The sequence below is a fragment of the Centroberyx affinis genome, unplaced genomic scaffold (assembly GCF_046629955.1).
Source record: "Centroberyx affinis isolate AG114_WGS23_722 - 3 ecotype Tasmania unplaced genomic scaffold, CSIRO-AGI_Caff_v1 ptg000058l_1, whole genome shotgun sequence".
In the NCBI taxonomy this organism is placed as follows: domain Eukaryota; kingdom Metazoa; phylum Chordata; class Actinopteri; order Beryciformes; family Berycidae; genus Centroberyx; species Centroberyx affinis.
The window spans coordinates 32,375-58,583 of NW_027278769.1; the positions used below are offsets into that span (position 1 = coordinate 32,375).

At 42.4% G+C, this 26,209-nt stretch overlaps 2 protein-coding genes across 3 annotated transcripts; one reads left to right on the top strand and one right to left on the bottom strand.

The window, feature by feature from the left end:
* The first annotated feature begins 635 nt into the window (after positions 1-635).
* cpxm1a (carboxypeptidase X (M14 family), member 1a) lies at positions 636-14,161 on the top strand. The gene is made up of 13 exons (XM_071519282.1): positions 636-973; positions 2,243-2,352; positions 3,677-3,816; positions 4,387-4,471; positions 4,754-4,904; positions 5,519-5,607; positions 5,826-5,949; positions 7,027-7,223; positions 8,679-8,858; positions 10,956-11,250; positions 12,048-12,187; positions 12,396-12,498; positions 13,251-14,161. The coding sequence occupies exons 1-13, from the start codon at positions 643-645 to the stop codon at positions 13,580-13,582; spliced, it is 2,277 nt and encodes a 758-aa protein (XP_071375383.1). The 5' UTR covers positions 636-642; the 3' UTR covers positions 13,583-14,161.
* A 311-nt stretch (positions 14,162-14,472) lies between these two features.
* wdr32 (WD repeat domain 32) lies at positions 14,473-24,756 on the bottom strand. Of its 2 annotated transcripts, XM_071519508.1 has the most exons (8): positions 24,342-24,756; positions 24,076-24,302; positions 22,816-22,929; positions 20,701-20,898; positions 19,661-19,863; positions 19,075-19,155; positions 18,844-18,989; positions 14,473-18,022 (listed from the first exon to the last, which is right to left on the bottom strand). In XM_071519508.1, the coding sequence occupies exons 1-8, from the start codon at positions 24,546-24,548 to the stop codon at positions 17,651-17,653; spliced, it is 1,548 nt and encodes a 515-aa protein (XP_071375609.1). In that variant the 5' UTR covers positions 24,549-24,756; the 3' UTR covers positions 14,473-17,650. The 2 variants fall into 2 exon arrangements, with proteins under 2 accessions (XP_071375609.1, XP_071375605.1); XM_071519504.1 differs by having other exon boundaries at positions 24,076-24,756.
* Between the last annotated feature and the right edge of the window lie 1,453 nt (positions 24,757-26,209).

Consider the following 26,209-nt stretch of genomic DNA (forward strand, 5'->3'; position numbering starts at 1 on the left):
TCACACAAATTCTTTTTTTCCCTCTGGAAAAAAAGAATCGAAGAAGCAGGCAAACATCGAAGAAGTGAGTCTGAGTAAGTTGAAGAAATACCAGAAATTCTGATAAACTGAGTGCAGTCAAACAAAATGTGTCTGATTTGTATATATGGAAATATAGGCCTACTTTCAATATGTCAAAATGTGTTCAAATATCTCTTTTGGTGGAGAGAGAAAGGTATACATATTGTTATATAATGTCACCAGCACGTTTTTTTTTCCTTATATCCCCACCTACCTTCCCTACATGAGGAAGTAAAAGAAAAAAGAAAAAAAGTGGGACAAAGACAGAAAATAAACTTTGGTCGTAATAACAGTGTGAACTCTATATACATTCTCTTTTCCACCAGTAAAGATATTTGAAATCATTTTAACCTTGATGCGGTAATTCCTTGGATGTAGTAAAATGTGGGTCACTGATGTCTGTGTAACCCACATTATGTAAACTGCAACCATGCGCCTGTTTTTTATGGATTACGGTTTTTGCAGGACTTGAGGGGAGGAAGAGGAGGAGGTGGGGAGGAGGGATGGAGGTCTGGGTCTGTCATCTCTCCATATAAGCTGCACACTCAGGGTTTTTTTTGTGTGCAGCAAACAAAGAGCAAGATGGAAAAGTCATTGTGCATGCTGGCGGCAGTGATCATCCTGGGAGCTTCTGCAACGACTGTGAGTTATTCTTCATTCAACTCGACTACAACTACAACTTTACACCGGACTGAGTCTGGCACTGTGAATCCCGCTGCCACTGACCGTCCGGATCACAGCAGCAGCAGTGGCGGATGGACAGCAGCACCGACGACACCGGAGACAAAGTTATTCCCCACAACTGTCAGGAACAATCAACCGGACAGGAAAGACGTCAGCCGAGACAATGAAGAAAAACCCATCAGTAAAGACGAAGAAGAAAGCAAGACAGAAGATGCCAAAAAAGGACTCGGTAAGGAAATAATTATCAAAGGTTTTTTGGGTTTTTAAAAAAAATCAAAGTTCAGCCAAATAGCCCACATAAACCTTTCGTAATCTGTGTTAAACCTGAGAAATCCCAACTTTATTAAACTCAATTAGTAATCTCAATTAATTAAGTTCAATTAGCCTATTTAATGATGCCGTCATTCATTCACATCCCTTGACTGGCTTGCTTAATTTTCTAACCATGTGAAACATAAGTAAAGCTACTTTACATTGTTTTTGGAAGTGTGGATCTATGAAGGAAAAAAGGTTTTAAAGTCAGTCAAAGTAAACATTACTTGGTCTGATTTTGTTTCTATGTTGCTTGTCTCATTTGGGCTGATTGAAATCCCAAATATTTGTATATGTAAGATGAAACTGGCTGGATAACTGCAGCCACAATGTTTTTTCCCAAATACTTTACATTACTTTGAATATTAAATCAAGATTGTGTGAAAGGGATTCGGCCAGAGTTTCTCAGTTTGTGACTCTGTGGAACGCAAATATAATCTCCTAAAATCACCATAAATCAGCCAGCTCCTACTTTAATGTTGAAGATGTTGCAGTTGAAAACATTGCTGAAGCTGTTTTGCCCTGCCAGCTCGCCCTGCTTTGTGATTGATGGGAATGTTATTGCCTGTTCCTAAAGCCATAAAAAAAGCCTGCAGCTGTAGCTCTTGTCCTCCCTGCTCTGCTCCGAGTTTGACTTGACTCCCTGCGGGCCCTTCACCCGGTCTCAGGTTACATTCAAGTTTTCCATGCATTCACTTATCTGCACTTTTCTCCACTTCCCTCAGAGGAGGAGAGGAGAGGAGAGGAGAGGAGAAGAGAGGAGGGGAGAGGAGACAAGGGGAGAGGAGAAGAGAGGAGGGGAGAGGAAGAGAGGACAGGAGAGGAGCAGAGGAGAGGAGAGGAGACTAGAGGAGGAGAGAGGAAAGGAGGAGAGGAGAGGAGAGGAGAGGAGAGGAGGGGGGGTTGTGGGAGAGGAGAGGGGGATTGTGGGAGGCCTCCAAACCTCCACCGATCTGACCTGACCCAGAAGAATTAGGGATATTCCACACTGCGGTGAACATAACAGTGTAATACAGTGTCTCTCTCTCTCTCTCTCTCTCTCCCTCTCATATTACATCGGCCATGAGCATTTAACCCTTCAGCAGTCAGTCCAGAGGATTTCTGCTTAGTGATCAGCATCTCCAGACAAGCACAGACAGAAACGCAGCAAAGATTTTTATCTCCTAATGCTTTGGTTTCCCTCCAGACTGCCCTCCCCTCGGCCTGGAGTCTCTGCGGGTCGATGACAGCCAGATCCGGGCTTCCTCCTACCAGCGGACCGGACTGGGTCCTCACAGGGCCCGGCTCAATATCCAGGTACAACATCACAAGAAAGACAGGCACATCCAAAAAAACATAAGAGCCACACACAATGAATAATCTGACACAGACTACAGTTTAAGATGGGCAAAAAAAAGTTTAATATGGGCACATTTTTGTGTGCGGATCTTCTGTTGCATTTCATAAACAATCCGGGTTAGTCTATCAGAATCTGGATCAGAGTCTTTTAAAATACCAAGCAGACTTTCAAAGTATATAGTGACACTGATGGTACGAAACTGATAGTAAACACTCACTATGGACAGAAGACTATACATATCATTTCATATATATAAATTCAATTTTCAATATATTGAGGGTTTGGTACAAAGGGGGCACAAGTGACATTTTGGCTGAAAATTTCTAATGATTTATATAATCATTGGAAATTTTCCAAGCTCCTGGGCTCAATCTGATGTCAAAACAACACATTTGCTCATAGATCAAGACACATTTGTAACCATAAACTATTAAAATAAAGGAGAAAATCCAAGATACTTAAGTCTCTGAAAACCCAATTCAATTTGGTGCAAAAAGGGCGTAACTGCACTTGATAGCTTTTTATAGAATATCAGCTTTCTGAATCTTAATCTCTGTAAAAGTACGGATAGTGATAGTTCCTGTTATGTTTTGAATAAAAACAATGCAAGAATTTAACATTTTGGTTTTGCTCTACTATAAAATGTCACTTATGCCCCTTTTGCTCTAAAGTATTGATATATATATGTATAGGTAGAGACCACTCAGGTTATATTGATTGGTCTGCAGAATGTCTTTATATTAATTCTGGTGCCCGTGTCACTGCATGTCGTCTCATTTCTGTCTACAGTTTACTGTTTATCTCCACTGCACAGTCCTGAAACCACTGGAACACTGAAAGAATGTGGTTCGCCCACACTCTCCATCACTTTTGTTCTCATTAGTTTTTATTGGCACGTAAAATCATGAACATAATCGACTGCAGTGGCCGCATTTTCTGCTGGAAGTGTGCTCGCTGAGGTTAAAGTGATGAAGTATTTTTGCACAGTTTGTATGAATGTAATCACTTGGCATTTATGTGAAATAATCAGTTGAACGCACGGTCAGTGTTACTCAGTATCCCACCCTACCTCCTCCCTCTCATTCTGCAGTCTGAAATCTGCACACTGCAATCTGAAAGCAATTACTTAACAATCATGGCTCAAGTCAATACTGAAATCTATGCTGTATGGTTTGGAAATGCCTTGCCTGTCTGTTTCCAAGTGCTTTTAAGTAGGATTTTGGCTCAGCGGATCCTACCGTGACGAGAAGAGACTTAATAAAGTGTAATGTGTATTTTTAGTCTGGCATTGAGGATGGGGACATGTACGACGGGGCTTGGTGTGCGGAGTATAAAGACAGGAACCAGTGGCTTGAAGTGGACGCCATCCACCTCACGCTGTTCACTGGAGTCGTCCTGCAAGGCAGAAACTCCATCTGGAGGTCAGGTAGTGTCCGCATCGATATCTGAAGAGTTTGGTTCCAAAATGCACAAAATTATAACACCTTATGGTAGTTTCTGAAGGATAATAGGTAACTTAAGTCCTGACAAATTGACTTTTACAGATTGGATCCTCTATAATTTAGAGATTTTGAATGATGATTTTAAGTAAATTATGTTCTTTTCAATATGTATATAAAGCGTTTTGGAAATTAACTCTTCATTTAGTATAGGCTGGTTTGGTTTAGCTTAATCTTCGTAAATATTTGTGATTGTACATTTATAATAAAGGAGGGCAGCCAGGAAGAATGTTTAGTTTACTTTGGTGTGGTTTGATTTAGTTTAGTTACTAATTATTGCAACACATGTATCTTAAAATGATCAAGGATTGCACATTTTAATGTAGTACTGAAATGTAAAACCTGGGGCAAGTCAGTGGAAGGAGTCACCAAAAGAAAGAAAACATACAATATTCACAGATTAATGAGCCATTCATTTGGCAGCTCAGGACATTGTGGTTTATTAACCGATGATTTCTTGAACTTCATCTGCCCTCGTGGTGTTCATTGCAGCTGGGACTGGGTCCTCACCTACAAAGTCCAGCTGAGTAACGACTCTGAAACCTGGGAAACCTGCATGAACGGCACAGAAGAAGCAGTAAGGACTACCTTTGTTTTCTTTCACCATCTATATTTTATGACCTTATGAACCTTGTGGAGATGCAAAACAGATTTTGAAATGTTTTGTTCCAAACTGAGATTTCCACCATTTGAAAAAAGTGTCCTTCTCTTACAAAATAACTGATAACTCCAAATGAAAACAAATGATGGTACTTTTTGGAGGATTGTAGGCAACTTAAGTCTGTGATTGACTCTTGCAGGGGCTCCTAAAATGCTCAAACCGGTTCAAACCCATGTAATGTCACATTGAACTGTACAGATATTTACCGGGACCCAGGATCCAGAGACTCCGGTGCTCGGCCTCCTGCCAGTTCCCACTGTCGCCCGTTTGATCCGCATCAACCCCCAGACCTGGTACTCCAACGGCTCCATCTGCCTCCGGGCGGAGATACTCGGCTGCCGCGTTCATGGTAGTAAATGTTTCTAGATTTACACTATAACAGAACTGCAAAGTGTGTCGCTGATTCTAACGCAAATTCAGTCTAATGATTCATGTCAAGGGTTTAGTTTCAAAATAAGAAGTCCATTATTGACTTATAGCTCAAAATAAAAACAAATAATTCTGCTACTTTTTAACGGATATGTGGTAAATTCCAAGTCAACAAAAGAAAGTTGACACATTTTAACACTGTTACAGACTGTATATTTTATAGATATTTAATGATGAACACTGGGTATTTTTTGTTTCTAAAACGTCTGCATAAAAACGCAGAGGAACGCTTGATAGTTGAAATGTCCATGTCAAGACTGGAGGGAGGAGTGGAATGAGAAGAAACAGAGTGCGGGCTATCTTTGGGTTTTTTTTCAACTTTGTCTATATGAGCCGACGCACCAAAAATAAACAACAGAATTCCGTCTTTTGCACGAGGAAATTATGTTTGTTCACAAAACGTCTGTATAGCCTTTTGGACATGAACTTCTCATTTGCACTTTATTTTTGGGTTATGCCTTGATCAAAACTCAGTTGGAAAACTCAGTTTAATTGTGATCCACGGCACTGAAATCCCATGATGTTTCCTCTTAGATCCAGACGACATCTACTACTCAGAGCAAGAACCAGGATCGAGGGATGATCTGGACTTCAAGCACCACAACTACAACGAGATGAGGAAGGTTAGAGCGTGATAAACAACTGAGAAACCACACATGCGTGATGATGAGTAACACTGTCTGTGACCTTAAGACTCACTTTAAAGCTAATTCCGAAGTTTTTACTCAGACTGTTAACAGCTTGCAGGTTTCTTTGCCCAGAGTGCAGATTTCATTAACCCTTTAAAGACATTTCCAGCCGAGTCCAAGCCGCTGACTTCTTGTCTTCTGTCACCCTGAAGCTCATGAAGTCTGTGACCGAGGAGTGTCCCGACATCACCCGCATCTACAGCATAGGGAAGAGCTACACGGGCCTCAAACTCTACGTCATGGAGATCTCAGATAATCCCGGCAAGCACGAACTTGGTAAGAGCGATTTAAACTCGTCTCTTGCGAGCGCAGTTTCATTTTCTCCTCAAGTTGAGGTGAAGCCTTAAAGCCAGCAGCCTCCGGGTCTAACAGAGGTCATCCTCCTCCTCCTCGTGTTTCTCTTGATACCGGCTGCTTAGAGGCCCAGCGCAACATCCCAAAGTGTTTACACAGGCCGGATCCTGCAGCAGGACCGGATAGGGAACCCGGAGTGTCTTGTGGAGAAGGCCTCTCATATATAAACAAACTGATAATGGTTTGAAACTCAAGACCCCCGTCCTCTCCAGCAAACAAGAAAGATTCCTTTGTCGTGCTGACTTCAGATGCACGCTTTGTGGGATAATCCGCCGCATTTGGCAGATCCGCCCGAACGCGAATTGTGGCCTCGCTGCTTCTGCCAAAAAAAAATAAAAAAGTGTAAATAAAATAAGCGGAGTAGAGAGCTAGTCTTTGTTTCTTCAAAGACAAATGGCACCAACACCCTCCCGAGACAGAATGAAGAGAATGGGGGTTATTTATGTCAGCTGATATTTGCTTCAGCGGTGTCATGGTTAATTAGACCCTGGTGCCAAATTCTTCTTCTTCTTCTTCTTCTTCTTTTTGGGGCAGGCCTTCCACATTTTCATATTTTCATATTTATTCATAGAGTGTTACGGGAACACTGTGTGTTTGAAATGCAGATGGATCAAGTGCAGATCTTGGGTCTGTAGAGTCTTGGCCGGTTCGTCCTTTATATTCAGGAATGTCAAGCCTGGCCAATCCATTTATAATCATTGGCAAGGTACTGTGGTACAGCTTCACACTATTGCCTAACACAATACACAGGGGTTGAAAGTTTTATCAGAGAGATTGGATGTGTTCCTGATGTGACTCTGGGCTCCAGTTTCAGATGCCCATCTATGTGTAAATAACCCCAGTACTCTGTGTGCTCTGTTACTATATACTATACGTTGTTGTCATGTTTCTGCACGAATACCACCGCGACAAATTCCTGTTCATGTATTACTTGCTGGATGAAGCTCGACTCTGGTTGTGTCTTCTGTGTACGAAGTCTCTTAATCTCCCTGTGGGCAGGCGAGCCGGAGTTTCGCTACGTGGCGGGGATGCACGGGAACGAGGTCCTGGGCCGGGAGCTGGTGCTCAACCTCATGCAGTACATGTGCCGCGAATACAAGAGGGGCAACCAGCGCGTCGTCCGCCTGGTCACCGAGACCCGGATCCACCTGCTGCCCTCCATGAACCCCGACGGCTACGAAGGAGCTCATGAGAAGGTGGGCAAGGGAGGAAATGAAGGCGTACTGTATGTCTTGTAGTTTGCCCAAGATGTTTTTATAAACGCATCTTTATTGTTCAAATATCTGTGGTTACATACAATATTTGCTATTTGCTCAATATTGTAGTGATAGCATAATAGATTTCAAAATAAAGGTGAAAGAACAGAGCCAAAGCAAAAGTCATATCCACAAAAGAACAAAGATACGCAAACCAGCAACATCAAAAATAGAAGCCGAGCCCGTAGTGCTTCACACAGACTTCCCACATTTCACAACACTGGTTTTTATTATTTCATTAGAAAGAAAATTTGGTTGATTCATCTATTCCCCTGAACAAATTGCACAACAGTGTTATCCACAATGGTTTTCAGTTTAGGAAGTTTACTTGCTGACACTAACTTTTTCATAATGTGCAGAAGACATGGAAAAAAGTTCATAAATGTAAACAAAAATCTTAATGCATGATTGGCCATTGCTGGAGTTTCCTTATACTGTATATACAGTATATAAAAATGCAAGGTTTTGTATATTAGTAATTAGAAGTACTGTATATTAAACTGCTTTCAATCAAAGATTAAGTTGATCTTTGTTGGAAAACCATAAAGTTAAGTCACATTTACACCCAGGATTTCATACACTTTTTTCCCCTTTACCGTCCCCTCTTTTCCCCTTCTCCCTCCCCCTTTCTTCCCTCCCAAAATTAATTTGGATCAGGCTGTATCTGTCTGTCTGTCCGCCCATCTGTCCATCTGTCAAAGTGACATCTCAGGTGATTGCTCAGACACCATGGGTCTGATTTTGGCGAAACCTTGAGGGATGATGCATTTTGGCACTTTTTTCTGGCATATAAAAGCATTATACTAATAGGCCTGATGGGGACGCTGTAAGAAAAGCTCAAAATTTCTAACTTAACTCTAACTTCTACTCCTTCAAGTCCGATCCAGTTGACATGAAACTTTATACACACACACTAAACTGTCCTTACAAATTACATTGATTGGTCTAATGAGGGCGCTACAATTCAAAATACAAAATACAAAATTCTAAACTCAAACATAATATCTCAGACACGACTGGTGCGATTTTGACAAAACGTGGAGGGAAGATGCATTTTGGCACTGTGAGGCGTTTAAAAAATGACACTGATTGACCTGAGGGGGGCGCTGTAGGGTTAGGGTTAGGGTTTCAAGCTCAAAATTTCTAATTGAAAGGGCATAACTGCTACACCACTGTTCTGATTTTGATGAAACCTGGAGGGAGCGTGTTTACTTGTTTCTTTACTGAGACAGAGGGAAGACTGTGAGGGACAGAGAGTGGGGGGGAAATTTCACTAAACCATCTCTCTTTGTCCCAGTTGTTGACGTTATTTCATCATACAATGCGTATCAGTATGTAGTGGGAATTCATATGCATTTATTGTACCTAATGATTCTGATTATCGATCCGCCGTAGGGCTCAGAACTGGCCGGCTGGGCTTACGGACGATACAGCTTCGAAGGAATCGACTTGAACCACAACTTCCCAGACCTGAACAACATCATGTGGGACTCCGAGGAGGTCGCAGCGGACAAATCTAAAGTGTCCAACCACTACATCCCCATCCCAGAGTACTACACCAAAGAAGATGCTTTTGTAAGTCGACTTAACTCAAAAGAGCATCATTACAAAAGAGTAGCATGTTAGAACAAATAATTGGAAGTGATGAGGATGTAAATGATGCTTAAAGACCGTTTAAAGACATCCAGTATTATACCAAAGAAGATGCCTTTGAAAATAGACTGTACTCTCCTACAGAAGATAATAAAACAAAAAAAAAAACAGATAATAACAAAGCATTAATCTGTAAATTTAGGGGACTTTGAAGGGAGTTTAATCATATCCAGAAGAAGCCTTTGTAAACAGATTTAACTGTGCTACACAAAAGGAAAGACATACTGTAATAGATTGTAGGCTGCCAGTTGATCAATCAATAAATGTAGGGCACACTGACAAACAGTTTTTCTCAGGGGAGTTTATGGACAAATGGAAAATGTGTGTGTTTCCACTTCAGTGGCATGCGAGCCTCTGAATATCCGTAGAACAGGAAATAATATCAGCGCCGAGGAAACTGAAAACCTCTGTGCAGGAGAGGATTTTACTAGAAGAGGAGCTGTGCCACTCAATGTCTGGTAACAGTTTCCTTGTTAATACCGAAAAAAATGTTGGAACTCTGCCTCTTGGTGTAAAAGAGATTACACAATATCTTCATCACTTACTGAGAAGCAAAAAGACAGCAACAAATAATTAAATGCGAACATGTGTGTGTAGTTAAAGTAATGATCTGTGACATTTTCAAATAAATGTCCATTTTGCTACTCTCAATTGTGTTATATCAGTTGATTGATGTGACACAGTAGTGATTCAACCTATACCCAGTTCATAAAGCTTTTACATTTGCTGTTCTAAACAGCCGGTGTCTGGTAGCTCTTTCCCGGGAAAAATCCTCTGGCACACAGGAAGTGATGCGTTTTACGTTTTCAGCAGAAGCAACAGAAGTTTGTTTGGAATAAACAGAAGAAGAACTGGATAGTTAGCATGAGCAGTGATAGCCACCATGGCTGAACAGACAAAGAAAAGAGCGCCACCTACAGAAACTCAAACTTCATCAAACAGAAAATCCAAGGAAAAAGACGTCACAGTCCCGCCCACACTGTTTGATTGACAGGTGATCTCTGGGAAGTGCATTGCAGAAACACCACAGCAACGAGCGCTGAGCAACAAAGATGGAGACAAAATAAAAAAGGCAGATCTTGCGGATTGCAACTTTAATTGTTTCATGCACTTGTGCTTTGACGCATAAGGCAACAATAAAGCTAATCTTTTATTATGAAATTGAATCATGGCCGTATAAATCACTCTCTCAAAACAAAACAATGGAAAGTTTTGGGCCAGATTTATAGTAATTCACAGCAGTTCTGGGTGATATTGACAAAATCTAATATTACAATAATTTAGACCTCGATATCGATAATGTGGCCATATTTTGGGGATTGGGATTCGTGCTTTCATAAGATATTTAAAATTTTGAAAATTAGTAATGATCATTAGTAATCTTAATTAGTAATCTCATTAGTAATAGCCTAAGTCAGTGGTTCTCAACGTGGGGTCCGGGGACCACCAGGGGTGCTTGAGGGGGTTCCAGGGGGTCCCCAGCAAATTGATGTATTAAACTTCACCATTATTTCATTTACAAGAAATTAACACAATTAGAGAATGTAGACGAATGATTGTTTTGATCATAGTTTCACTGTTATCTCTCTATCTACAATACAGATAGTCATGGAATTCTGGACAAAATCATATCTAGCAACAAAAATATTCTCAGATTTGGGTCCAAAAGACAAAATCTCATCAAATGGGGGTCCGTGGCTCTAATTTGTGCTAAATTAGGGTCCTTGATATGAAAAAGGTTGAGAATCACTGGCCTAGGTAATATGGATATGATGAGCAGGTAAAGCCAATCATAGTTGTCAAGTTCAGAAAATTAAATTGCATCACTTTACTGTAACGCAGCCTTTAAGACCAGGAAGAAGTGACATTTAAGTTATTTCACAATAATATTAGATAACCAAAATCGCAGATGATATCTACTCTCATATCATGCTATCGATATTATACGATACATCGCCCAGCTCTATGTCACAGTGACAGGAACAACGGCAGCTAATGCAGTTCACCCATCTGTCCCAGGTTGCACCTGAGACCCGCGCCGTCATCAGCTGGATGCAGGATATTCCGTTTGTGCTCAGTGCCAATCTGCACGGGGGTGAGCTGGTGGTCACGTATCCCTTCGACTGCACCCGGGACTGGGCCCCGCAGGAGGACACCCCCACGGCGGACAACAGTTTCTTCCGCTGGCTGGCCACCGTCTACGCCTCCACTAACCTGGTGATGGCCAACCCCGACCGCCGCATCTGCCACTACGAGGATTTCCAGCGACACAACAACATCATCAACGGCGGAGCCTGGCACACCGTTCCCGGCAGTGAGTCAGTCAGCGGGCGCTTTGATCGATTAGGTCGATTTGACTGGTTTCACTCTGAAAATGCTGTGTAGGCTTTTTTTTGGAAGAAAGAAAGGAGAGTCACAGTTTTAATTGCTTGGAACTTGACTTGATGCATGAAGAGAAGACTTGAGACTTGAGACTTGACTTGACGGGTTCTGGTGACTTGGGACTTGACTTTGATGACTTGAAAAGGTTTCTAAAGTCTTGAAAAAAGATCTTGTGTTTGTGTAAATGACATGGATTGAAAGTGATGAGATTTGTTCCAGCAGACGACTTAATTTAAATTCTGTTTTCTGAATTTGTATGGAATGATTGAATTTATTGAAGTTGAAACTGATTATAGAAATCAAACTCATGATGCTCTTACCAAGTTTTTATCCTATTAAAACCATATTGCATTGAAAAGTCCTAGCTATTTAGTTTTCTTTAAGATATTAAATTGATACTGGACTCTTGATTTGTTCTGAGTTGGTGTTCTACATTTAGACTTGAGATTTGACATTAATGACATGGACTTGACTTGGTAATCTACATTTAGACTTGGACTTGACTTGAGACTTGTGCCTCAAGACTTGAGACTGATTTGGTTTACAAATCCTGTTTCTATATTTACAGAACTGACTCTGGGTTTTCAAATCACTTTTTTACACTTGAAGCATTCAGTTTATGTAGAATTTGAATTTTTTTTTTTTTTTTACAGTACCTCCATAGCTGTTTAAAGTGTGTACCCTCTGTTTCTGTCGTCATCCATGGACCTGTGTGTCTCCTCTCTGCAGGTATGAATGACTTCAGTTACATGCACACCAACTGCTTCGAGGTGACGGTGGAGCTTTCCTGTGACAAGTTCCCCCATGTCAGCGAGCTTCCCATCGAGTGGGAAAACAACAAGGAGTCTCTGCTAGTTTACATGGAGCAGGTCAGTGTCTGTTTATCTTTCTATCTGTCTATTTATTCGTCGCAATTCTGGCAGACAGTACACACTGGAGAATGAGTAAAAAATGTGATGGAGATAGGAAATGACACTCTAACCATCAGTCCACCGTTGTCGCCACATGATCAATTTATTTCCACTTTTTAAGTTTGTCTTTGAACGCCTCACAGTGTAGCCTTCTCCCTTCACTCAGGTGCACAGAGGGATTAAAGGTGTGGTGAGGGACAAGCTGACCAAACAAGGGATTGCGGACGCTATAATTAAGGTGGAGGACCACAACCATGACATCCGATCGGGTAAGACACGAACGTCTTCTGATGAATTGGGATGCATTGCAAAAAATATAAACCCATTAAGAGATTGCAATTTTGAGATGTGAAAGGGAGGTTTAGATTTAGTCTTTCTCTGAGGCTTTCTCACTCCCCTTAGTGTTTTTTTCTTTACTGAGAAGCTAGGACGGCGACAGGGTCACAGAGTTTGGAAGAAGTTTCTGTTTTGACTCATGGTTCAGCAGAGATGCATACATGTCATTCCAGGGGTGGAGGTCTGAACCACTAGACCGCCTCTGGACGCTCATAGAACCATCAACATATTGACTGGGGGACAACAAAATTAGTGCTTAATTAGTTCAAGAAATCCTTTAGAAAAATCCACCCTAAAGCACTTAAAAAATGTTAGAAAAACAGCTATTGGTGATGTACTTTGTATTTCTGGATCCAGTTTGTTGTTTGGTGTATTTTTCTTATTCCTGCGGATAACTGGCCAAACGTAGACGATGTAACGTCATGTCGAGATATTTTCAGTGCAACTACAATGGAGTTCAATAGAAAAAATTTCAGTGATCTAAACTCAACTCATCCACCACCGATGAGACTTGAGAATTGACATTAATGACACGGACTTGACTTGGATTTGACTTGGTAATCTAGTACTAGACTTGGGACTTGACTTGAGACTTGCGCCTCAAGACTTGAGACTGACTTGGGACTCAAGCAAAGTTGATCACACCTCTGATAAATTTCTGTCTCCTGGACTGCCTTCCCTGCAGCTGCGGACGGGGACTACTGGCGTCTGCTGAACCCGGGGGAATACAAGGTGGTGGTGTGGGCCGAGGGCTACCTCCCCTCCGTGCGTCGGTGCCGTGTAGGAATGGAGCCCCGCCCCACCATCTGCGACTTCAGCCTGACCAAATTTCCCATTCAGAGGCTGAAGGAGATCAGGGCTAAAGGAGGGAAGATCCCCCAGGACCTTCAGCTGCGTCTTCGCGCTCTGAGGCTCCGAAAGCTTCGCGTCAGCACCAAGGTCCTCAACCGCCGCAGAGAGCAGCAGCAGCAGCAGCAGGCGAGGAAAGCTCGGTCCGCTCGGGCTCAGAGAGCGTGAGAGCAGAGGGGAGGAGTGGCTGATGAAGCCTGAAAATCTGATTCAGATTATGGGTCAACGAGTTTTGGTCCAAACCGAGAAATCTACCATCTGAAAAAAGGGATGCTGGCCCAGTGACTGATAGCACACCAGTAAAGCAAATTATCCAGTGTCCCAAAATAGAGAAACCTACTCTAAGAAAAGTTGAGAATGCTTACATAGCAGGAGTTTCATCCCAAGGCGCCATTTGAAAATTCTGTTACAAATCGATAGTGTACAAATAAAACAAATTATGGAACTTTTTGAGTGATGGTAGGTAACACAAGTCCTTGGGCGACAAAGTGACAACACGTTTACAGCCTGTTCAAATGATGAACTTAAGGTACAAATTCCTTCTACTATAGTTTTTTTTGTAAATTAACTCTTTCGTTCCACCATATTATAGCTGATTCAGCTGTAGTGATCTACATTAGGTTGCATTTTTGTAAAGAGATCGAGTTGAGGATTTTAAGTGTCAGCTGGTCTGATATGTGACACTCACTGTTATAACACTGTACCTGTATTTTGACAATGACTGTAGTCCACCAGGACCACAATGTCTCAAATAAATATTCCTTTTTGTGTAATCTATGTTCTAGTGTCTAATGTTGTACCTTAGATAAAGGTGAGTGGGGTGACAGCACACTACAGGGTTGAGTGGAATCCAATACAAGAGAACACAAAGAACCCGGTTTGTGTTTTTGCACTAAATAAGAGCCGTTCTGCAGCATCTTCCAGGTTCTCAGAGGGGTTCCATCATCCGGTTCCTGGGATTTTGACTGCCATCTAGTGGCAGGTTCTCAGCGCTGCATGTGTCTGAGTAATGAATACTCGAGTCAAAACAAAACAGTCAGTAGTGCAAAAAAGCTACCTTTTATTTCAGTGATAATAAGTACCATTTTAGTATCATTGTCGGGATAACTTATAGCCATTTAGGAAACAACAGTGCGAGCGTCCAACATGTTTTCATTCCTCGTCCACCCATCCAGCTGTGATCAAACCAGGTGACAGTGCACCCGCAATGACAAAACAACTAAGAACGTTCAATTAAATCACAACCCAGTACAGTTTAAAAACCAAAAACATGACTGACCAAAAAAAGAACAGATTCGTAAAAACGAACCCAGGTTTTAGTTGCAATACCCATAGTGAAAATGGCAGATAAGACACTTCTCACCAATGAGCTTGTGAATAAGTGAATTAAAAAGCAGCAGTGAATATACAGCATGGCTGGGCCTGATCAACTTTCAGTTCAGTCAAAAAAAAAGTCAACTACAAGTCACTAATGTAACAGGATTCATTGTCAATGATTTCTTTACGACTGGTTATAAGCACTGTAATTTTAGTAAAAAGTGCAATATGAATTGAATGAACTGAAAGTGAACTGATCCCATTTGTGAAATACAGAACACTGAACACATTTTGAGCAGTTAACTGAGGTACAAAGTGTAAAACGCGTCCTTCCTTCTTACAGGACCGGGTCAGGATGAAGCATTCTGTGAGCTGAGGAATTATGAGATCCCATCTGCGTTCAGAGTCGTTTTTAGATATTCAGTGTCATCACTTTCCACCTCCCACCTAGCCTGTTTACTTTTCCACTCAAGCATTCTAAAAAATTTGAACTGCTGCCACATGTATAGACTTGTTTATAGACTGATCCTCAAACTCACTTCTGATCAAAATATCAGATGGTCACTTGTAGTTCTCAGCTCACAGTTCACTGCAGAGGAGAAGCAGGTGAGGAGCGACCTCAGCCTGGACCAAACAATCTTAAGACGTATTTTGGCATGTGACACAGAGCATCACCCTCGCATAAATTAGAAAGGAGGATATTCGTGAAGGCTGGTATGCATAGTAGTATAGGCTCATGTCTATCATTTCTTTACATAACAGTACATTACTATCTATTCTTCAGTCACAATGTGTTGTAACTGTCATTAAGGTGTAATATCCAGGCATTTGCTTGGCTCTTAGACCTACAGTAGCTATACTACATTGGTTTTTCCCGAGCGAACACAAGAGCGATGGCGACGCTGACACGGTTGTGAAGTGTAGAAATCAGAGCGACCCATTCACTCCCTAGAGAAGAAATTAATAAAAGTAACTTGGAGTGGTGATGTGGATGGACAGTACTCTGCAAAAACCAACAACATAAGCTACAAGGTCAGAAAACGAGTCAAATATTTCTTGGCAACAATATTGTCCTAAAGCAACTCCTTCGGCATTGTTGGCCAAAAAGTTGCCCGGTGTATCACTGCCTTAACACTAGAAAGACCAGTGGATTTTGGGGACTAAGAGAAGGTTAACAAGCCATCAAGATCTAACAAACCATCAAGATCTAACAATACTGGTTTGTACAGAAAGTGGGTCTAGAAAAGGCCGGGACATTTTGAAAGCTCAGATATTTCAGTTCTAAAATTCAAAACAGCAGTTTGTTGACAGCAGCTGGGCTTTTCTAGCGTCAAGACAGCATAAGGTTTCCATTCAGAGGTTTAGATAAAAACACACAAATTAGGTGGCAATGAGAAGTGTCTCCAAAAATAATAAAAAATACTCCTAGAGGGGCCTCAATGTCCGCACAAGGCGGCCAAGGAATCAAACGAATCAAACTTATACACCGTGCTACGAATAGTGTCGACAACATTCTTCAGAAATACACCGATAAAAGCACTAAAAAAACCATGAGGTGAACTAAGGTGGGGATGTGGAACGAAAAGTAGAAAAAGCCGGTAGATGATGAGGTCCGGGGTCAAAGTTCAGATTGTATGAGCAGAGAAGCAGCACCTATGGAGAAGGCTTGAGCAGAGCGGAGCAGCAGAGAACGGAAAAAAAACGTCCCAGCAACACGAACCGCACTGGAGGACGATCCGCACAAAGCATGCCCGCTTTCTTGTTTGTCTCGTTGCGATTAACGTCCGTCCTTTGCATCGTTTAGTGTTTTCGTCCCCAAGGAAGGAACATCGGGATGTGTTTACTTAAGTCTCAAAATAAGATTCAAAGTTATCTAATGCTATAGTTATAGATCAAAATTAATCTTTAGTATGAAAAAGACCAACAGACAATCTGACAAAGTCGTCTGTTTTCTTTTGAGTGACGCCGCGTTGCATCTCTGGATCCGAGCGAGCGGTGAGCAACAACTTTGAGGTTCGGGCTTGCAACCCTCTCCTCAGTCTAGACGGGAGTCTTCAGCTATAGTCTTCAAAGTCCCTCTTTTTTTTTTTTTTTTTTACCTCAAAGTCTTTGTTTTCATTTTTTTTTTCAAGTTCAGGGTCAGAGAGGCTGGAAGTTTCCATCCTGACCATGGAGTCAGCACACTTGCCGTCTTCACCTTCTTTTAAATCTTTTTTTCAGTTCAGTGGCAGTCAGCTGACGGTTCCCACCCAAACACAGTCTGATCCACAGCTGCAGACCTGGGCCCAACAGTATTTGCAAATACTTTCATGGTTTTGTTTTATCCTCCTTACGTGCCAGACGGGTGGGGTTTTCCCCACAAAGAGCAAGTGTCGGAAAGTTTAGAAAATCACAGTATTAAGCCAAGTATTTGAAAGTCGATTTAGTATCCTAGTAGACTGTGATTGACGCCTTGCCTGACATTTGTCTGCATGCAGTAAACCCCACCCATCTGGTCCACCAAGCACTTTAAAACAAATGCTAGGAATTATTCAGGGTTTCTACACAGTTTCAATTCAAATTTTCTAACTTTTTCCAACATCTTAATTCCTTTTGATTAACGCCGATAGTCATCTTGTCCCTGCTAGCGATGTCATATCACTCTATAGATAAAGATTGTTCTTCACAGCAACAAATATCTGCATATGTGAGATGACGGGGGTCTAAAACCACAGAAAATATGTAGTCTGGTGTATATTGGGACAGAACTATATTCTTTTGTACTTTCTACACTTTCTTGTGCAATTTTCAAACTTTCACCACCAAATTCCATTTTCCATACATTCCCAAACCTTCCACACCTGTGCAGGAACCTTAATTAGCACAACTACTGCTGTGCCCAGGTCTGCAGTGTATCCCCCGTTTCGACAGCAGCGGATACTAGAACTTGGGCTGGTAGAGAGCCACGCGGCCGCTGAGGCAGCCCGAGGCCAGCTGGCAGTGTGTCGGGGAGAACTTGGTGGTGAGCACCACGTCGCTGTGCGAGTAGATGGAGCGAACCTCCCTAAGGCAGCTGGTCTGGACGGGCAGGCAGTCGGCCAGCTCCCCGCAGCGCTCGTCGAAGGCCAGCAGGCGCACGCCGTAGCCGTATGGGGAGCAGATGAGCCGTCCGTCCGGGCTGAAACACAACTCCTTGATGTAGCCCCGCCCGACGTTGGCCTCCTCGATGTAGTGGGTGAGGCGGAGGGAGCAGCGGGGGGAGACGGGCGGCCGGGTGGGCGCCCCCTCCTGGAACTCGTACACGCACGTCCACTACAGGGGGAAAAGAGAACCGGGTTAGGGGCTGGATGTCGCTGCAGCAGACCTGGGACCAATAGTATTTGTAAGGCCCATGGCTTTCACTTGTTTTCCACCAACAGCCTTTACGCCAGATAATACGGGGTAACAACGCGCTCACACTTGGATTGTTCTGCTGTTGTTTGCTTAGGTTACTCACGGTTTGATGAGGTTGGTTGATGATTTTCTTATGATGGAATCCAAGCGGATGATTTTATGGCAGGAGTGTGTGTGTGTGGTAATAATGATCAATGTATCAAAATAAAAAGGGGAAATCAACCCAAACAGGGCAGGGATCCAAGTTCAAATCAACAAATAAACAAAAAATAAATATTCGAAACAAAAAACTCTTTCTATCATGTGTTTGTTGATCTATGTTCCTGTAATCGTGCGTGCATGTGGTTGAAAACCTTTTCTCTTTCTGGATTCTGCCTCCACACACACCTGATGCTTAATTAAAGTAAACTATGCTGCTATTCACCTAGGCCAACAGTAGGGGCAACATTAAAGTGAAATGGCTCCAACAGTATTCGCTGTGTTGCTTTTGTCCCTGAACAATAAAATTACTGCTGGTCCAGGACCCACAGTGAGACCAACCAATCATTAGTGGCTTTTTGTTGTGATGTCAAAACACAGCGACTTGTGGGGAGAAGGTTGCTAGTAGATTATAGGTTTTTAAGTTTAAAAGCTTGCACAGTTGTGATCTAAGCATCACACGGTGCCGCAGCCAGGTGATATCGAATATTGGCCCAAGCCTAGTGAAATGTCAGGTGTATCCGTAGCCAAAGGCCGCTCACCTCCTGGTCGTCCATGTTGCTGGAGCAGCGGATGAGCGTGGCCCAGCCTTTAGGGTGCAGCTGCAGGGAGGTGATGCAGTTCCCCCGGTCTCTCTCTCCGGGAATCTCCGGAGTCAGAACCTCAAGGCTGTTCCTGGGAGAAAGGCCTGGGAGAACCATAATTATGATCAATTAAGAGAACCAGGGTTGGCATTTGTTACTCAGTTTTTACACCACAAGTTTCTCTCTGACCTTCTCTATGAGGGTGGATCTTGCTGGAGTCGTTTCCCTGGCGAGGAGTTCCAGCCGACCTGGACGCCGATGTGCCTCCATCTACAGAGTCAGAAGAAAACTGATTTTCTTCAAGTAGTGGAAACAATAACGAAGTGGCTAATAGGATTTGGCAGGAGATTTAACAGAAAGGAACTAACACAGACAGTGAAAACCAGAACAAAAAAAACAAAACAAAAAAAACAAAGCTTGTAACTGTCATAAGCTTTTATCCGGGTGTGATCAGAACACAAAAACAGGAGGAATAAGAGTCAGAGGAGAAGGAAACAAAATGAAGGGTAATCTTTAACGTTTACATTTAAGCATTTGGCTGATGCATTAATTCATAGAATGAATGCAAAAATGGAAAAAGCTTAAATTCATATAATACCACAATTGCAACCAAATAAATAAGGAGAGCAAGGGCAAAACCACTGCACAAAGACAACAAATGTAACAAATATTCCTGTGTCGCTCGATATTTGTGCATAATAGAGAAGTATGAGGTAAAGAAATAAGAGACAAGCAGATTTTTTTAAACCCACCAGGCAGCAGACCCTCATCTCACCTGAGCTGAGCGGAGTCCGTCTTGCTCGCAGCATGCGGTAGCTGCCCACCTCGAGGGACTGGGTGAGGTCCAGGTCGTGGAGGATGAGCAGATACCCTGAGGAAGTGGAGATGAGCATCTTGGAACAGTCGGGCGTCAGCCGCATCCTCATAAGGTAGCGGGTGTGGAAGAACTTTTTGTGCGGGCAGCCATCCTCCGTGAACCTGCGGAGGAAGGAGGATCAAAAAAGCTTTAATGGTGTTTAAAGTCACAAGGGCACGGCATTTCGATGGCGTCTTGCTTCTGTAATTCGATGTATTTTCATCATAAACCGGGGAGGAGCTGTTCAAAAGTGGAAGGGTTGGACCAGAATAAACATGGAGACAAAATAGCAGTGAAGCCTGTTGCATACTGGGTATAGTTGGTGAAGCAATCTACTGTGAAATACTTAAACCATAAATTTCAGCCAGTGGAACATAACCATGCTGTCATGGTGGAAAAGAAAACAGGGTTTTCACCCAAAAAACACCCACTCATCTCACTTTGAAAGTTAAAAATCTGTGACGGTATTATTGGATTTTTTTTTTTTTATATTCGCCTACAGGTATACCATGAAGTAACCACAAAATTTCCCCAGTAAAAACTGGATTTTGATACAAAAATATGAGAATAGAAATGTTTGAATTTACTGTTAAATAGGTGTATGTTATAATATAAAGAATTAGCTAACAAGGTGAAAAAGTCATTGTTCATTTCATTGTATAAATCAGACAATATACATTATACAATGAACTGGAAAAGCACATCATACATTCACAATATATCTTGCCTTCTGTAATATATGGTAAATGTGCCTCTCACAATTATGTCCAACAATTTTAAAGCATCCATCTGATTTAATTACTCATCAAAGAAAAAACCTTTGAAAACCTTCAGGTGCAGAGAAACACACACAATGCACAATCACCACATTCATCTTTAAATGTGTGCATTTATGATTTTCCCATATTTACTTGTTACCATGTACACTTTATATTATGCACATGTACTTGCACACACACCTGTTAGTGTCCCATGTGATGACGTTGCCGTCAAAGCCGGACGTGACGAGGAGCCGGGTGTTGGTGTCGTACTCGATGTTCTTCACCCAGCTGGCGTGGCCGTGCAGCGAGCAAACCTTCGAGTTCAGCTTCCGGAGGTCCCATAATGCAATTGTGGTGTCGTCAGAGCAGGTGGCAAATAAACGATTGTCCAAAAACCTGTACAGGGCAAATATTCAGACAAAAAATCATCAAAATCACAAGACTCTCAGTGAACATACTGCTACTTGTCATATAAAAGAACAGTTGAGTCTGAACATTTGGGCTTTGCTGCTATGATGTGAAATAGGTCTATTATGAGATATTTATGTGTATAATTCCTTGGAGTTAGTTAGGGACAGATATGGGTTTTTGAAAGTCAATACCAATATCGATATTTTTAGATCAAAGTCGCAGAGAGCCGAAACTTGCTGATATGCAACACCTCTAAATTTGACCATTTTCATGCCAAAAAATTTAACATTTTCAGTGTTTCTCCCAGAATTTTGTTACTGTCAGGATGGAAAAGCCTCTGAAACAGTATTTAGACCATAAAAGGACACTAAAAGTCTCCAATGAAACACAGACTAATGACATTCTTTTACAGTTAATAGCTGCTTTAAGGGAGGGTGACTCACCCTGCCTACTCAATAGTAGGGGGAACTCTGGGATACATTTCTGCCTTTAGATGAAGAATTAATTATGAAAAACATGATTGAACAAATAAACGAATGAGTAAAATATGCAAAGAAATAACAGACTGAGGGAGGAACCTCCATCACATCGGAGGCGGATGACACTGATCTGCCAATATCTGACATATAATAAAAAGCCAGCATGAGCCTGATATATCAGTCTAATCCTACAATTCATTGCACAATGGGAGCCCAAGAGTGTGGTCAGGTCTACAACACAAAAAAAGCAAAAAACGATAATGGGGTGCGGTTGAAAACAACAGTCTCTTTTAGGAAGAAATGGTACTTTGCAGAGACAGTGCACAGGTGGACAAACCCCCCCCCGGATCTGGAACTAGATAAACACCTGCTGGCCTACAAACTGAATCCTGCCACAAACTTATCCTCTGTCTCCCCAGCTGTGTGTCCCTGTCTGCTCTCCTACTGTTTATGGAAAGATTACAAGAGCAAAAAAATTAGAGAAGTATGTCCAAAGAATGTGAAAACATAAAATCACTGGGACACTTTTACTGTAGTCTTCCTTCTTTTCTGCCCATCCTTCAGTGACATTTATGTGACTTTATTCCATGCTGTCAAACAGGAAAAGGGTTGCTGAGATTTGCTTTCAACTTTTTAAACCGTAGTGACGCACAAGCTGCATCTTCTTTTTCGATTTACAAAACATTTTGAGGGTTCTTCTGATGTGCCTTACAAATTTGATTTCGGAAAATAGTTTTTCCACTAGCAATGGGGATAAAAGGTCCAGGATCGCAACTTGATCCCTCCAATCATCTTTAAGTAAGTAAAACTTTATTTATATATAGTGACTTTTTAAAACACACAGTTTACAAAGCGCTACGCAAAGACAGAATAAAAAGAATGAAACCAAACAAATAAAAAACCATACACAAATAATGAAAATACAAACAACATCCACAACCCTATTATGATAGAGGACAAACCTATAAAAATACACACATAAAATCACAACCAAATAAAAAGAAGAAACCGATTTTTCAATTTTTCAATCATCTTTATTGGCCGATGTGTTTCATGTCCTAACAAAGGAGCTTATTCTGAAATGCGAAGGCCAATAAAGATGCTGTCCTGAGCATTTCCCCCCCCCCCCGATTAGTTTTAGCTGCCTGGACTGAACACCCATTCAGTGGTCCTTTAGAAAAAAAACAAACTTTTACTGTACGGTTGAAGCTTAACAAAACTGAGGTGCTTTTGAGCAAGGCACTTCAACCCAAACTGCTCCAGTAGAGCTTCCCAGTGGCCAACAGTAGAAGACTGTGTTTGTACTGGTCAGTTCCCAGACCTGTGAATGGGTGTTACTTGTGTGAATGAGACGCAGGATGTTGCTGAAAGACTCTGTAAACCTTTCCTGGATCAATAAAGGTTAAAAAAATAAAACACACACCTTATGTTGTTGACGCAGTCTTCGTGGGCCTCCACCAGGGTTTTGATGTGCCTGGATGAGATGGGGTCAAACAGCAGCACCTCGGTCTGCTCACAGGCCACAGTCAACACCGACCTGGTCAGAACAGACACACACCATCAGTTAGGTACTGAACTGAAGCATAGAAGAAGAAGAGGTTGACCTCAGTGGCCATTTTACACGAGGAAACTCATCTTTTTCTTCCATTTCTGGACATAATTCATACATCTACACCAGCGTTTGGGTTGGGAGTGAGAAATGAAAAGGTTTGTAAACCATCACATGCAGTCTGTGATTATCATAATGCAAACAATCATCAATGTAACCAAAAATCTATTATATTTTCAGAAATACAGCTTAATTTCCCATGAAGTATACTATGGATTTACGTCATAAAGATTCATGTCAACCTAAAACGGTGGGTAAACTCTGTTCCACAAAAATAATAGGTGTGGTTGGTTTTCCCATAGCAAGGGGAGTAATAATGAGAATAACATTAACAACACTGTACCCCAGGATAACACTAGTTTTCTCAGTTAGGTCCTGAGAAAGTTAGATATGAGGCTGAACAGGTTTAGGATCCTCTGATCTGCACATGTGGCCTTAATTCCTGCACAAATGCACTTCCCCAGAGGTCAGTGTGCAGGGAGGAAATACAGTTTGTCTTGCTGTAAAATGTGCGCACAAACAGAATTTGACCCATGTTGTTCTCAGCCTGGCTTGGCTTGGCTTGCCTTGGCTTGGCTTGGCTACAGGATTTATTTGCGACATCTGTTGTCTGGTCGCTGAGGCTTGAACTCTTCCACTCCTAAGTTTAGGTTTACTGTACTGAAATTTAAAGATAGAACTGGCATGTTTTGGGGCAAATTAGACATCATAGAGGACATCAGAGAGAATTTACACTCATGATCTTGTGAAGTCAGGAAATCCTGGTGAAATGCTCAATTTTAAAACTGCTCTTGTAACAACAAAAATAGCCATCACAGGGTTTTCCTCAGGATGTGAAGTGTTGATCCTGAGATGAAGAGAGGTGAGGCATAGGCTACTGAATGTTGCATGTAGGAGAATCAAGTACTTTCAAGGCCATCCACCCATTCATTCATTTTCAGAAACTTTTAAGGCCTTGTTTCATTTCATTTTTCCTCAAATCGCTAAACTTTCAAGGGGTGTCAAGGCCAGTGGGAACCCTGTGAATATGTGCGTCAGTTAAAGGCCCAAAATGTAGAAGTAGCGTTGCCTTACCCATCCGGAGAGTATTCCAGGTTGAACACAGCGCCGTGAGTCTGAGTGCTCAGGTTGACAGAGTCTGCAGCTGGATTCATTGAGCAATACAAGTTGGTCATGGTCCTGAAGTTATCCCTAGCTGGATCCACAAAGATACCTCTTCTTATAGTCCTGCTTTGCAGCCAGGAGAACAGGCTAGTCCCGCTGCCGCTGACGGTCCCGCCGCTGCTCCCAGTCGTCGGTTCCTTGGCTGTCTGGCAGCGGGGTTCACGCTCCTCGGACGCCGGCGACCTCGCACTACGCTCCCGCCCGTCCCCGCTGCCGCTGCCGCTGCTCCTCGGCGGGGCTGGAGAAACCCTCCGCGGGCTGTCATCTTCATCATCTGAATCCTCGATCTCGGGGTCTTCCTCTTTGTCGGAAACACTGCCGTTGTTGGGCCTGTCCTGCGACTCGTCGGCGTCCTCGCTGTCGCTCTGGTGCTCCGAGCTCATTGTAGCTTCTCCAGGGTCCAGAGACCCGTTCGTGTTTTGGGGCGCAGCGTCTCGGTTCAACGGCGAAAAGTAGACCGACTTTAGTTACCTAGCTAGCATGAAACCAAGTCTTCCTCCAACCATTTAATGTCCCATGGCTGTGGCTTTTCAGCTGTATACGTAACGTTAGCCAAATTATATTTTGTTGTCAGACTTGGCAGCGCCTCATCAGCCGCGTCAAACTAGCTAGAGATAGCTGGAACCACACCGGAAGTTTACAGATTTAGCCTTCAAAATAAAAGCGCAAATTTATCACTTTTGAAAAAACAAGTATTGGGGTGTGCATATTATAATAACAAAAAAATGTATCGTAACACATAGAGGAATAATTAGATTTTCTACGGATTCCTCCTTAATGTATTCTTTATTTTCACTTTGCTGTTTTGTAATTTAAAACGCTGCAACGTCCGTTTGTCAATAAAGGTTTTATTTTGAAAATTGTAGACGGAAGTTTCCTATCTGTATTCTAGCTAACTTGACACCGTTCACCTCATCATAAACAAACGCAAAATAAAATTAAGTGACGAAGTTCCGCTTCCTTGTCCACTTGAGGTGCAGTCGCTGATTGGATACTGCCACCTGCTGGATAATTACTGGATGTTCATTTGTGTATTGATGGAGTTATAATAAAGTGACTAGAGACTTTATTGAGATCAAAGAATGGGCGGTACCAGTTAAAAGACCAATTAACATGCCTACTGTTTTAACTAACCCTGTGTCCATTTTCATCACACTTCATTTGCTGCAGTGCACACAAGGGGGCAGGTTAGCTCTTTTAACCATTCCTCTGAGAGATGACACCTTTTGCATCGTTTACATACACTTACAAATTTAATATCACATCAAAAATACCTAAACACACACACACACACACACACACACACACGGTACATGTTGCTAGGCTCCCGTTACACAATCCCTTGGTCCTGGTGATTACTTTTGTGGCATATAGCCTATAATAAAGTTTGGCAAGCGTTGAAGGAGGTGTTTTGTTGGCAGTGGTGCAACATGTTGACAGCCACGCTTTACAGTGTATGCAAATGTTCGTGGAAAGACATGCTGTGACAGTAAATCCACGGGATGAAGCTCAGGCTGCCGAACAAAACAGCGCGCTGCCTGGAGGCACTGACATAAATGTGAGACAAAATTACAGCTTGTGTTGTGGGATTAATGTTTGCATTCCTCGACACTGTGCACTATTGTGTGTTTGTGTGTGTGTGTGTGCGTGCGTGTGTGTGCGCGCGCCCTCATGAGTTTATGTGTACCTGCCCTCTCGCTGCGGTACAGAGAACCACAGATTCATCTGTAAGAGAAGAAAATCTAAATCCCCATGTAACCTGACTGCTATTACGAATCAATTTTGTTGAAATTGCTCATAATCATCTTAATCATCAGCTTAATGGGAGACAGAAACTGGCGGCTGGGAGCGTTGTCACCTGGCTGCAGTCAGGAGAGAGTCAGGTAATTAGGCATCTGAGGGTGATGACAGCAGCGCAGAGAGCTGTGGGGACGAGCATCCAGCCAGCGCGCGCGCGCGCACACACACACACACACACGCACGCACGCAGGCACGCACGCACACACACACACACACACACACACACACACACCCCTATATATAC